Source organism: Sycon ciliatum, chromosome 1, assembly GCF_964019385.1.
Source record: "Sycon ciliatum chromosome 1, ocSycCili1.1, whole genome shotgun sequence".
In the NCBI taxonomy this organism is placed as follows: domain Eukaryota; kingdom Metazoa; phylum Porifera; class Calcarea; order Leucosolenida; family Sycettidae; genus Sycon; species Sycon ciliatum.
In genome coordinates, this window is record NC_088643.1 from 92,906,634 (window position 1) to 92,921,303 (window position 14,670).

The window sequence follows — 14,670 nt, forward strand, 5'->3', positions numbered from 1 at the left end:
TCTGACACAAACTCAAGTCACAATCACATTACAGGTCAGAGTACAAGTACGAACAGCCTCTTTTACGGGCAAAAGCAACACAATGATGAGAAACTACACGGGTGTCGGGAAAATATGTCTCCTGAGTGGCGAGAGTTTTACACTAAAACACAACTGGTTGTAGATCCGGCTTTCAACCACCTCCAGCTCCCTGAGCTCGTTAGCTGGACGATGGTATGCAGACCGAGACCCACGAATACACATGACAGCGGACCGGAACGGCGCAAAAGACAGCCTGCAGCGCAGGTCAGACCTCGCTATAACCGTAATCTCTGGCGTAAAGCAATTTACGTGTTACATGTATAGCGAGGTTTGTGTTGGTTTTGACTTTTGAAGTAGTGAGTTGGGCACAACAACACGCAACATGTATCCTCTCGTGAACCTATGGATTTTGGGCAATCGCTAAAAAACAATGACACCAACAAAGTGAGCAAAACTATGTAGCATTGTTTACACCTCTACAGGGAGTACATGTATACCGGTACATGCACATGGATGTAAGCATGTACCGTAGTGGGAATCGGCCCTAAGAGACGGGGCCTGACGGCAGTCAGTGGGAAGAGCATTCCATCTGTCTGCCGCCAGGAACTTGCATGAATCCGTACCAACAAAGTGCATAAATTATACCGTAAAGTGCCGTCGACCCCCCCCCCCCCCCCCGCCATGTCGCTTCCCAGCTGGGTTTTCGGCAGGGGGCGGGAATTAGACCAAGGCTGTCAAGTGCAGTACACTAAGGGCATGTTCGATTGGTAAGGATCGGGATCGGGATCCAGATCTCGGATCCTTCAGATTCAACTGAACACTTTATTTTGGACCTTGACTGTTGCCATGTTGACAATGGCGCTCACAAGTCACCCAAAAGGGTGAACGTCGTACTCATCGCGTGCGTCGTACCAAAAGTCAACAAGCTCTATCTCTATCCACGTGTGCGTACCACAATGTGTACAAAAATGATTTTTACCCGCCATATACGCACAAAGGTCACATTTGGATCCGTTGGATCCGGTCAACCCTGCTCCCCGAGGTGGGTTGACCGGATCCAAATCCGAAGGATCTGGATCCGGATTCGACCAATCGAAAGGGTGCGAATCCAGTGGATCCGGTGGATCGGGATCCCGATCCTACCAATCGAACATGCCCTAAGTTGGAGGATCAGACTCGATGTGCTGGATTGTGCACATTTTCATCCTGGATCGGCACAAATTGTGTACAGTAGTGCATGGGTCGGTTCAACATTATTTCGCTGTCTACGCCAAGTCGCTTCAGAGGTAGAAATCGACGGAGGGAGGGGAGGAGATCAACGGTACTTCACGGTAATCTCGCGTATTTGCTACATATACATAATGACTTGTTTTCGCCCGCATAACTTAATTTTTTTCCAAATTGGGCGTCTGTTATCCAATCGTTTAGAAACTATAGGAGAGTAATTGTGGAGCGGACCTGAGCAATATTCCGAAAACTATTCTCAAAAAGGTCCAGCCAAATTTGAAATATTTCACAAACGCTACGCGTCTATAGTTTTGAAATAGACTGTAGGCTTCGTCTTGGGGGACAAATCGAAGAAAGTGGTAGAAGACCTACAGTCATGTCAGTGCTCCACTCACACCTCAGAAATGGCAATGGGGCTACTTTGTCATGCAGAATTCCATGTTCGGAGCAATGCAGATTTATACAACCATGCACAACCTTTTCCAGCCACCCCTCTTCAATTTCAAGATGTCCACAACTGTGCAGATGGATGGTTGTGACAAGCAGTGGACGTATGACGAAATCAGCTCAACACCCCACACCCAGATCCACACATAAAATACATAGTAGTTGACCAAGTCGACTGGTATTTATTAGTCCATACGTAAAGTTCACTTGAGCTCCTTTACAGAAAGACCTGAACAAAGCAAACAAGTAAAGCCAGCACAGAATGGGCGAGTATCAGTTGCACAGAACAATCAGAGATAAAAAGGTTGGATAGAAAGACGACACGATGCAAATGCAAGATGTGACGCCAATGTACCTTAATTAAATTTACAAATAAGGCCACCTAGAATTAATTCGTTGTTTCAGGTCACTTCACTCATCCGTACCAGGGTCGGTCGGGTTTTTTTAATTAAATTTTTTATTTTGGTTACGGCCATGTGCATACATGTACAATTGTGCACATCGAATAGCTTTTGTCCATCAAGCCAGTCGATCAAATCTGACTGTAGATGATCCAGCGCAGCCATTGTCCCATCAGATTCAGGTCCCCTCCAGGACCAGATCTTGGCCACGCTGGCAAACGAGTCTGACGAGCAGCTTGAAAACTTCTGTCAATGAGCGACAAGGTGGCGGAGCTGATGCTGTTTCAGGACCGATTGCGAATCGGAGATAGAAGACAACGTCGTCACCAAGTGTTGCATCCTGTCATTTGGCTGCTTCTGAGGTCGATGTCTGGACTACTACTAATTATTAGGGTCGCGTGTGTATATAGTCTGGTTGTAGTCATGTACTATAAACAATTTTTTTGCGGTCGTGTGACCCGAAACAACGAATTAATTCTGGGTGGCCTATCAAGTATAGTTGTTACAATAAAACTTGGAACCATGTATAGGGAAGACGAAAGAGGAGAGAGAGCTGAAACACTATGGGCGCTGTAAACATGCACCAGGTATCACGGGCCACATTCGAACTTTCCCAGTACTATCGGCCGCTGAAGAACGGTTTCCACAGAACATACAGGCTGGGATCATACCAAGCACAGTATACTCGTATTAGTATGTCTGCTGTGGCTAGGCAATGGCTCTCCACAACACAAAAAAGACTGTATCAACGTTCTTACCCGGAGGGAGAGACTGCTTGAGTTTATCTGCCTTTTCTTTGTCGGTCACAACCAAGGTGTACAGATAGCGACTGCATCGGACCTTGAACTTCGTGCGGTCCTTCAGCTTCTTGATCTTGACAGCTACAGCATGAAATCAACCAAAAGCACACCGAAAAACAGGATGTCCAAAAATGCTTTATACACTACATCATTATTAAGAGCACGCATGCGAAAGTCTATGGTTACCGATATGAAATGTTTTCGTTCGGGGGTGGGTTTTTAGGACTTTGTTTTGAAAATAATTATTGAATGTACATGGAGAATGACCTGTTACTTCTGGGTGCCGAAGATCAAAATCAATATTATGGTGGATACCAATACCAAAACTTTTTGTCTTGCAAAAACAATCAGTAAGCCCGGAGATGGAGAAATGAGAGGTACGGGGCCATGCCCTTCTTGGAAGCAGACGGTCTATAGTATGGGGTCTTTGACTTGAGAATTTGACATCACATGAAAACCCATACACACTATCTCCACAGAGACTAATTACACAATGTTGTATATGGATGAGTGCCGCAGACACTGCAGTCATTTGACATCTACAGTCATGAACTTTGCAATCTGGACAATAGACCTGGGTATATGTAGTATACATAAGCGATGCACTAGGAAAAAGTCAACATTTCCTCTGCATGAATGTGCACCTTATCAAGAGCAGTATGTACATAGTGTAGGTGCTGAACATGAAAACCAACCTGAGCTCATAAATATAATATTAATAATCCCAGACGCGGGGATGAATTTACTGTCATATTGCTATGCGAAATCACAATTGTGTAGCAGGCTTTGATTTTGATTAGCACCTTTTCTTTAACCCTTTCAGTGCCAAGGGGGTCAGAAAAATTCAAATTTTTCTGAGTTGAGCTGAACTCAAATTTTTCATAGCTCAGCTGTATATCCACGGATCTTTACAAACGATGGCTCTCTGGAAAGATATCATAGCCAGGCAGACAGCTGTGAAGAGAATATGCAGCGAAAATAGTCTTCCTCGCGAGGGCGCCTGAGCGAAGTCCGTTTTCCGCATTTTCGTAGCATCTGCACTTTCTCACGCGCGCGAGCAATCGCAGTGCAGTCAACTTTCAACGCACGGAATTCGGACAAAGTTGGCCTGAAAGCCGCTGAAAATCTCGATGTTTTGATACCCAATACGCATGGGTTGCCGCGAAAGAAATAGAGAAACCCGCGATGCGCATACGTCATGTTTTCTACGGGCGACAATTGTTTGTCCGAGCGCGCGCTTCAAGCTTCGCCCCTGGCGATATCTATCCTCACGGACACAAAACGATGTGATGAGTCGATAGCCAAGGTCTTCCTGAACACGTAGAGTGGTCGTTTGTAACTCTCCTGTGTGTAGAAGTGGAGATACGAATTTATTTGTACACACATACTCATTTTGGGCGACTAAAGTCGCCCGTGGCACTGAGAGGGTTAAGGTTGGATGTTTACCACATTGTCCTTCTTGAGAGTGATTCCTGAAAGCCCATTTGCAAAAAAACCCGACTGAAGCATACATGTGCACGCAGATTGAGAGTACCTGCACCACATACACTGCACTGTATGCATGTTACTTGACAGCACGGGCTAGGCATGGATAGCTTGTATGTATCGCAATTTTCTGCGAGTCACGGTGACTTTTGGGTAGCAGTAGATCGATGTTGCATCGCAAATTGCGATGCAATACAGGATAAATTCATCCCTGCAGACTTGTATCGTACTGGTGCCACCAACACTGGGCAGGCTACCACAGAGTATCAGCCAGAAAAAATAGAGAAGCTTATCATAGAAAACTATACAACCACTACTCAGCCGTATGCCAAAGTAGACTTCTGTAAATCGCGTGTCAAGTATGATTTGCTGTTGCAAATTTCTCTTGCGCAAAAACCATTTTCGAACCTGAAATCGAAAAAAAGGAAGAGTAAAATAAGCAAGCACTGCAGTGATCTTACCCTTAGCGTCCTTTCTCCTCGCAGTGAGGAGAAAGTCCTTAATTTCGTTGACTTGCTTCGGCTGCAGAAACATAAACAGCAAGCACAATGTCCATTATATCTCTGTGGATACAAGATCAACCAAGGCAGAGTATGCCACTGACAACACAGAGCTAATAGAAAATGGCCACGAAAGTGTACCCTGAACCATACTGGGAAATGAATCCACACTATGCACAGGAAAATTCGCCGACAGTAACTCCGTAGCCGGTGCACAACCTTAGCTACATATTGAAGAATCAAGCAGCACAGTCTGCATTGAAATTAAAAATCCGAGGCACATGTGCGCCATGTGCTAGTACAAAGATGCCGAACGGACTTCCCCCGAGTTGGCTCGCATACAGCACCCTAATCGACAGTGGTCTTTGAACACTACATGATCTCTTCAACGCCGTGTTTTCCAGGGTCAAAGCCGCACTGGGTTATAAGACGCAGCATCCACGTTACGTGCAAATGCCACGTTCAAGAAATGGAAATGGGCGTGCAGGACGATCGCCGCTGAAAATGTGGTATCAGTGCTAGCGATTACAGTCCTAGTGGGTGGGTGCAGTAACCAGAACGGTGGCCTACTGCGCTCTTAGTTGAATATCTTTTTGTTACAGACCTGCATACAGTGCTATGGTGACTACTAACCACCCCGACACTCAGTCTTGCTCAAGACAAATGCATTGCCAGAGAACAGGTTGGCAAGTGATGAAGAACGGCGCAGGTCTCACTGTTCACTGTGACTGAAACTACATTCATTTACGCCAAGCTGAGTAGCAATTCATGGGCTCGTACTACTACTACTACTACCGTAAAGTACCGTTGATCTGCCCCTCTCTCTAATTCCCGCCCCCTGTCGATTTTCTACCTGTGAAGCGATTTCGGCATATACAACTAAATACGATGTTGAACCGACGCTTGCACTGCTGTACACAATGTGTGCCAATCCAGGATGAAAATGTGCACAATTTAGCACATTGAGTCTGATCCTCCAAGTTGTACATCATACTGCACTTGCAGCCTTGATCTAATTCCCGCCCCCTGCCGAAAAACCGGCTGGGAAGCGACATGGCGTGGGGGAGCGGATCGACGGTACTTTACGGTGCTACTACAGGAGAGCCATGCGCCAAAGAAAGTCGAGCCGAAGAACGTCCAGCCTGAAATGCTAAGAACGCCACAGTCTAAAGTTAAGAACGGCAGTGTTGGTTTTCTAGCAGCCTTTGGGATACATATGATCCAGTACGAATTCTTTCTAAGAACATGCTATAAGAACATAGCCAAATTGCAGAAAAATAAGGACGCCCTAGGCTAACCCTTTGGAAACAATGTTCTTGGATGAGCGACTACTGTTCTACAGCGACGAAGTCTCTGCTATTCCATTACAGTCTCGGCACACCAGCTAGGCCTCAACATTACCATACGCGTACTGGCAACCGTATGATCATCGTGCAATCATGTAGCCGTGAACCCATTACATGTACGAGTACAATCTACTCTTCACAGAACGTGCACCGGCCGGTTCTACACACGGACTGCAACCAAAAATGAAGCACGCCGGTGATTGTGCTGACGTTCTTTGCCGCGGACAGATAGTCACTAAATAATCGAGGAATATGCGACGCAACGCAGAAACGCGACAAATGGTGCAGATACGTAATCCACAGGGGGCGGTTTCAACTGAACGGGAGACAGTAATTTTCAAGCTCTTTTCTAATACCTCTGAACTCTACATTCTAAACTAAACGTACCCGGAAGAGTGGACTGCTGCATGCTCAGCATCAATGGCGGTCACAGGATGAATGTGTATGCCGTAGTATGAAATTCTTTAAACTGTCAAATCTACTAGTATTGAGAATTTTTCATTGTTTCCAATAATGATGATCATACTACTGCCCGGGATACGTTGTGTGTCTACATTGCAATGCAAGGGCATTGTACAACATCAATTGGCCCTCCTCAGTTCTCGCGGAGAGTTTCTATAAATGAGGAAATGTTAGTTATTGGACTCCAATTGCCTTGATGCAACTTGTATTCTCCTGTTTCCAATTGCAATTCCCTGTGTGTAGTATGGATACAATGATGAAACTGGAAGCCTAGAGACCGCTGGACTAAAGGTTAACTTGCTGAAAGTGCTATTCTCAAAAAGCCCATATTGATATGACCGCTTCATGGTACGAAATCAATGAATTTGCAATAAAAAAAGAAGAGTAAAAACACACGAAAGCTTACCATGATGTTAGATACAGCGCTCTCCCCTGAAACCAAGATAATAATAGTGGATATCCTCAGTCAGCTCACATTCAACATGTAGATCTATTCAACACTAACAATGCGACGTGCAATGACAATTTTCAACTTCAGCTAAAGACGAACAGCCCATCTTACCTCGAGATGGACGCTGCCGAAAGAAAGATCTCAGCGCGCGCATGCGCAATTACTACAGTCTGAAAAGCGTTTTGCTTCAAAAATTTTGAATTTCAAAAGCTCTTGACTCTTGTGTTGCTGTTGGCAGTCACTGTTGCTTCCGTACTGCATGCGCTGTAGCTCTCGTCGTCTCGATCTCCGCGATCGATCCCGCCCTATCTCTCGAGGGCTCTATCAATCTGACAAGAGTTTTGGAATTTATGTTCTGACAAGAGTTCATGCATGCCTCCAGTCCAGATGAAACAAAAGAAATTGGAGTTTACGGATCTGAGCTGTACTGAGGAAACCGAGACATTCATTTTACATGTAGTTGGTTGAAATTCTGCTTGCGACGATAATACGGGTACGAGACGTTCAGAATTTACCCCAACATCACTGTAGGTATCTTTTCTTCCACCAAAGCTCCTGAAGATGGACAGCAAGCTTGAATAATACTTGAAGCACTTGGCAGTCTTTGAACGTTGCCTATCAGGAGGTCCATGGACTCATGGTTGTATCAGGTAAGATGGCTGTTTATCATCTTGTTACAGTCCTGGATAGGACTTAGTTGCTGCATAACTCGTTCTCATGTGTTTCTTCTCTTTTTTACAATCATTAAATTTTTATTACTAGCTCAGTATCCGAGTTTATTAATACCGTAAAGTACCGCCAGAGCGCCCCGTCTCGCGAGAGCGCCCCACCTTGATTTTACAGGCAGAGAAAGGAAAATCGTATGGCAGAGTGCAACGAAGTTTGTACGATGTGAGAATCTTAGTGTACTAAGGTCACACTTGGCAGGGTTTTGTGTGGAGCTTGTGTTCGCTCCAAGGTACGGATTGACTGCAAAACGTGCAATATGTGTACAAGGTTCATGTCGTATGACCTACAGACAGCAGACCACCTCCACAATAGGGCTTGAAAGTGCTACGTCACAGCATAGCAACAATTTCAAAAATTCAAAAACTGGATCCACTTGGATCCAGTTTTTGTATGGATCCAAGCACATTTCAAGCGGTCTTACCCACAGCATGGTGATGTAGCCAGTGAAACTGACTGATTTGGCTACTGGGGGCGGGGTTACAACTGGTGGCGAAATAAAAGTCACACCTGCATGCGACATGAGTGGGTTGCTATGCACCCACATACTTAGGCAATAGCAAAGTCACACCTTAGTGGATCCAAAAATAGAAATCTGATGTCAACTTACTACTCCCTGGCCGTTTTGACGTCATCACTTTCAAGCCCTATACGACCACGAAAGGACGAGATGGTGGGGCGCTCTGGCGGTACTTTACGGTAATAATACAGTAATTTTTACTTCGTTTAGGAAACGTTGGAATGATTATTGTGAAATGAGTTGAACTATTGCAGTGTTAATGGAAGAGAGCGTGTAGGCTCTACTCTGGACTGTTTATGAAACTGCAGGAAGCCTCCCCACTTTTACATTTTACATTGTAAACGTATTATGAAATAATTACTGTACTGTAAAGACAAGTCCAGTACAAGTACAAGTACAGTGGTGGTGACAGTCAATTTTTTCTTCAGACTTTTCCCGTTTGTCTAACAAGTACAGTCAGTGTAACATACTTTTTCTCTTTGATGTACTTGTAAGTGCTTTTTAGGACCCTGAGTGGCTGACCTAACCGGGTTTCCCTTTCCAGTCACTTGCAGACCTGCCAACTTCGCCGGCTTTGTGATAGGGAGAGCTCTTCAGTCAGTGGACTGCCAGTAGGGATGTTGCCTGCCCTCGCAGTATGCGGGGTGATAATGGGCAATAAGCGAATTTTGGGCCCGACAACGGGGGTGTGGCTTAGACCCCAGTGCGGCTAATGCCCCGGAAAATACGGCACTTTCCGCATAATCCATGCTGAGTATGTAGGTTTTCAATTCTGGCAGGGAGATTTCGTACCTCTGCATCATCAAAGTTTACCTGGATATAGAGTGCATTGGCAGTATAAAGTAGATCTACAATCAACTTCGCGTATAACGACACTCGGCGGGGCATCAGAAAAGTGTCGTTATACCTGAAGTCTCATTATATGTATTACAGTTGGAAAGGACTTTGCTCTGGGCATGGAAATGCTGTCGTTATTCGCGAATTGTCGTTATATCCGCAGTCGTTAGCGAAGTTGACTGTACTGATATTTACACCCCTTGGATGTACCAGTACATCGTATGAATGTTCACTATACATGTACTATAAGGAAAGAAACTATCAACAGGCGCTGGATTATTTCCTCCTGAATTCATCGATGACAGTACCCGGGCTGTACTCACCAGTGCTTGGCTAAGTTCTGATGTAGGAGACCACTGGGTATGGTGCAAGGGTGGGTATAGCACCCGGCCCGGTCATGGCCATATTTCAAAAAAATGTGCAAAACAAGGTTTTTCAATTGGCGCACAAAGTGTGAGAGAGGGATAATAGCCAACCATGGCAAGAAAAGAAAAGGAAAAAAACTGAAATCCCCGCGCTACAGCCCTGAAACAACAAAAGGAAGGGCTGCCTGCAGCAAGAGCTTTCTTGGCAAGGTGGCCAAAACTTGACGATAATGACGTACTAGAGAAGAGTCACATGTCGAAGAGCATGTTGAGCCGGCCTATGGAAGGCAACTAATTACTTGAAAATGCTCAGCCTGGTAAATAAGGTCACTCCATAGGGTTAGAAATGAGATTCTACTGTAGAGTGGACGATTCTGCCACTCTCTGCCTTTGGGAGAGTGTGTGAAGAAAAAAGGTGCAATTTCGGGGAAAGTTTCCAGGGGCGGCAGGTCCGGCCAAAGCTGCACCAATCATTTCATCTTGTGACTTTTGAAGCAATGAAATATGGGCTATTTGGGCCCACTTTCCCGCTGGGGGGGGGGGGGGGGACCTCGGACCCCCACCTACTCATGCGGCTGCACTAATGTCGAATACCTTCCGATGCCCCTGGTTTCACATTGTATATTTTGCTGCTGCTGACATGATGGATTGTTTCTGTGACCTACTTCTTTCGCAGAACCTCTCTGTAACTACTGTACAGTCATGTAGTTGTCCAAGAAGCTTCCCAGAATGTGAAGTGCTCTGCATGGGCTCATTGCAGGGTTCTAGCCAAAGGGGGGTAGGGGCGCAGCGCCCCCCCCCCCCCCCTACTCCGTTTGCGCGCCCCCTGTGAAATAGTGCCGCCCCCTACTCATTTTCCGATTTTTGTGTTTTTTGACGCCATTCAACGAAAATACAGTCGATAGTCACTACTAGGGGGTTCATAAAGGCACATTTGTGAGGGGTGAAGTCGGGGGTTCACCCTGTATGTTACATTTTGCATGGCGAGACAATTTTGGACAATGGAAAAAATGGGTCATGGGGTAACTTTTTCCCATGCCCGCCCCCCTACTATTTTGACCTGGCTAGAACACTGTTATTGTATACCCAGTTTACTATGATGGCAAACCGTGACAGCACCGCATCATGGCAATGATGTGGTGCAGTGTTTTTGTCGACAAAAACACTGCACCATAATCACTGCCATGATGCGGTGCCATCGTTGTACATGGTAGCGAGCAAAGGACACGGTTGTAAAACACACCCACGAAGAAAAGTGCATGAGGCCGGCAGGGCAAGAATGCACCCAGGTCATAACCCAGTTTACATTGGCTGCTGTGTTATGTAGCACGGGTCTGTTGTATCAAATACACGGATCGGAAAGGGAGTGAACTTGAGATTAACTGCCATTAGCTGAGTTTAATAATAGGCCACACGTTTTTATTTCTATGTTTCTCGTCACCCGCGCGCATACGATTCAGTAGTCTGGAAGAAAAAAAAGAAAAAAACTGTGCTGCACTGACTGTGCATGTGGGGACCAGCACACTCATGCACATGTACATAATGTGGCCTGGCCTGTGCGACACATGATGCGAGGGCGGCATTTGTTGTGCGCAATCTAGCTGCACATGCACGGATTGTGACAGAAGCTCCTATCACATACTAGTTGCTAACTATGGATGCTATTTTGCATTGTGCATTGGTGGATTTTAGTGTGAACAAAGGTCTAATAAACTTGTTTTATTCTTCGGTCATTTTTTATTTTTTTCCACCTCTCGCATACGTTTTTAGATTTTCAGGTGACGAGAAACATAAATAAAAACGTTTGGCCTTACATGTATAATAAAATTGAAGGATAGTTTATCACCATTAGCGGTTCTCCAGGTCACTGTACTGCTTGTACTGTGTGCAACAAGGAGTAGTAAAGTGTTTTACTACTTCAGTACTTCCTGGTGTGGTGCGGCAATGATCATGCGTTTGCAATAACTTAATGTATAGCACATAGCGATGTTAAAATAACTTTCTTGGAGACAGGAAGCCTATCAGGGAAAGAAAAACTACAAATCTCAAGCATTTAATCATCATCATCATCAATAAGGACTCCGAAATTCATGAACCAGTTTTCGGGCATTCTCTTCAAATGAAATACAAGCAACCAGAACCAATGAAGCATAGGGATAAGTAGCATCACAAGGGTGGTGACCATTACAACTAGCCTGTAGGTGATCAATTTAGGGAAGAATTTATGCACAAGGGCCTGGGGAGATAAGAAAATGGGGAAAGAGAGAAAGAGGTGAGAAGTGAGACAGACATAGCGATGTATGTGTTCAAATGTCCATCCGAACGTGTACTTCAAGTATGGTTGTTTGACTTGTCCTGTACCACACAGTGTAGCAAGGTCTGGTGGATTTGAGTCCAAGGAGACAGGATGTGCCACTAACTTTGATGATACTGAAGTCAGGGCAACATGACACATGTCTGTGGAGCGATGTGGGTGTTGCTCTGGGGATATCAGGGGTGTAGCAGCCGCTCCGGCCGGTCCGGCTTTGGCCGGACCACTTTTTCGCCCGACCACGACCACCATAGTAAAACAATGCCAAAAGTGCCCAGAATGCAGGATTTTGTACCCTAATTTCAAAAAAATTCAGGGGGGCGATCTCCCCGAACCCTCCCCCCCCCCCCCCCCCCGGCCGGACCACCGCCAACGGCGGTGCTACGCGCCTGGATATCCATTCCAAACACCCTTGGGTAGAGTTGATTTGTGCACACTTGACGTTGTGTATCTCATACATGTATTACATCATTGCCTACTGATCTGGGCTATGCTCGGGGTCTGCAGGTCATGGCCTCGACCGCAATACTAGCGTGTTGCAGACACCACAGATCATGTAGAGGTTCTCTATTCGGGTTTCAAGCACACATTACAGCGGGTACATGTACGATGGTCTTGTGTTGTCTCACTAGCTACTCAACTGCCATACAATGAACTTCAGAGCCAGTTCTCACAGCTTCCAAATTGCAAGATGTAAGTCATTCTTCGAGTTGAGCTACCGGTAGTCAATCAATGAGCCAAAACTATTCGAAGTACACCACGCTAGAAGTACATTGTATCATCAAGGTTAGGATCAAGGGTTAAACTGGCACTGCCAGGGGAAAAATGAAAAGCTTTGAATTCGCCTGACCAATCAGCACGGGTTGGGTGCTGGTTTTGTCACGTCTATAAAACTACATATGAATAAAAAAAGAAATAAAAACTCGGAAAAACTTTGGGCCTATCAGGAAGCACAACAAAAATTATAGAAGCCCCCAAACATGGGATGATTACTACAAGTATTTTTTATATATCCACCCACTAAGTAGGTACACCTAGCCTACGCAGTATATGAAGTTATAAATACAAACCAGCATGATATGTTCCCTTAGACATGAATGAATGAATGAATGAATGAATGAAGAGACACAACTGAGAGACAGCAAACACAACTAAATACAACATGTGACAATGAGATTGTTGCTATGGTAGGTGAAGGCAGGACATGGGATGATCAAAATATAACCAATCTCACCAGACAAGGGAAGGTTGTCAACACACTAATGCACATATCACCCAATTGATTTTCTCAACAGTAAATTCACGTAAGAAGCTTCACTCAATTCCAATAACAGTCTGCAACCGTGTACGCGTATGTTTGGCAGCAACACACTACGTTTACTCACTCTTGATCAAGGGCCAGACGGTGACAGCAATGGCAAGCAAGGCAATCAATGTCGGCGAGTGAGAGAGTCCACCGGCACTGTCAAACTCACATGGTGGCACATATTTCACCGGGGTTGGGCAAGTTACGTTGACATCGCTAGAATCACTACCGCATGCAACTTCTTTGGCTTCAAAGCCACCAGAGCGAGCAATACTGAACACAACACAGGAACAGAGAGTTAGGAGACAAAAGTGTTAGCATGCATAGCAACAATGTTGTTACCGGTGATTTCATTTATTGGTTAATTTTAAAACTGTCAAACCATTTCGAAAAAGGACAGTCCAATGAGCATCCTGGAACAGCGCAGTGACCGCTTCAGTGGTATTACATCAGTTCGAAAGCAGCAAACCCGTCATACATTTGAGGCCTTCTACATCCGCAACCAAAAGTCAGCGCAGCACATCAAGGTGCTAAAACAATGTACTCCCTCAAACTAATGAATGCTGTAATTACATGTACGAGCTCGTATCATTATTATTCACAAATATCCGCCGGATGAGTATGCGTGGCCAATGCAAACCACAAAAACAAACCAGCAGATGTTCCCTTAGCAATGTTCCCTCAAGGTTTGGGTGCTGACAAGCCCGTGACATTTCTCTCTCCTCTTTCTTTCCTCTTTCATTGTCTTTCATCTCTAAGCAATGACCGGTAAGTTTTTAGTACCGTAAAGTCCACTGCAAACGCTCATGTTGCAGCAAACACCCACCGTTAAAGTCCACTGCAAACGCTCATGTTGCAGCAAACACCCACCCCAGCTGGTCTGTACTATTTCCACAAGGCAGGTAATTTGTTTGTCCTTCTCAGACAATTTTCAGTAGAGAACGGTAGGCAGTTTTTCAGCTCCGCCCTGTAGTTGATACTTCAAGCCCTCCAGTGTGTCGGAGGGGGGCTACTGCACTGTACATGGAGCCCCCAGAGCTAGCTGCGGACCATGGAGGAAGGTACCTGTAACCAGCAACAGTTTTTGCGGGCCAGTCCTTTTCTTCCAACCCCAACACATCATCCACGTCACACTCCACTCGACCCCGCTACAAGTCCACCAACACAGGCACTTTGACGTAACACCCCAAGACGATATGCGGTGGGCCCAACACATCATACAAACTACCAACAAAGCCAAGAAATTACTGCACCAACTCCACAAGACACGTGGCAGCACAATGAGCACTTCCAGGCCTGAAACCAATATGTACAACACACATCCGACTTGTTCGGCGATGTATTCTCTCCAGTGTATCCTGCTGTTGCTGTTGCTGTGTGTGGTGTTGGATAGGGTAAGGTTGCCATATTCGAGAACAAGTCGGATGTACTCAGTATGCTGTTACTGTTGTATATAATATTATAT

General features: G+C 45.4%; 2 protein-coding genes across 2 annotated transcripts in view; both read right to left on the reverse strand.

Annotated features, from left to right (window-relative positions):
- Window positions 1-1,857: 1,857 nt before the first annotated feature.
- Window positions 1,858-7,320, reverse strand: LOC135806543 (large ribosomal subunit protein eL38). The gene is made up of 5 exons (XM_065320741.1): window positions 7,252-7,320; window positions 7,096-7,121; window positions 4,843-4,903; window positions 2,855-2,977; window positions 1,858-1,924 (listed from the first exon to the last, which is right to left on the reverse strand). Exons 1-5 carry the CDS (start codon window positions 7,292-7,294, stop codon window positions 1,899-1,901), a joined length of 279 nt encoding a protein of 92 aa, XP_065176813.1. The 5' UTR covers window positions 7,295-7,320; the 3' UTR covers window positions 1,858-1,898.
- A 5,325-nt stretch (window positions 7,321-12,645) lies between these two features.
- The window catches only part of LOC135806547 (voltage-dependent calcium channel subunit alpha-2/delta-1-like), a 36,933-nt gene continuing 34,908 nt past the window's right edge, over window positions 12,646-14,670 (reverse strand). Inside the window, exon 16 of the mRNA XM_065320745.1 lies at window positions 12,646-13,478. Within this exon, the coding sequence (XP_065176817.1) occupies window positions 13,277-13,478 (202 nt within the window). The 3' untranslated portion in view covers window positions 12,646-13,276. The remainder of the gene's footprint in view (window positions 13,479-14,670) is intronic.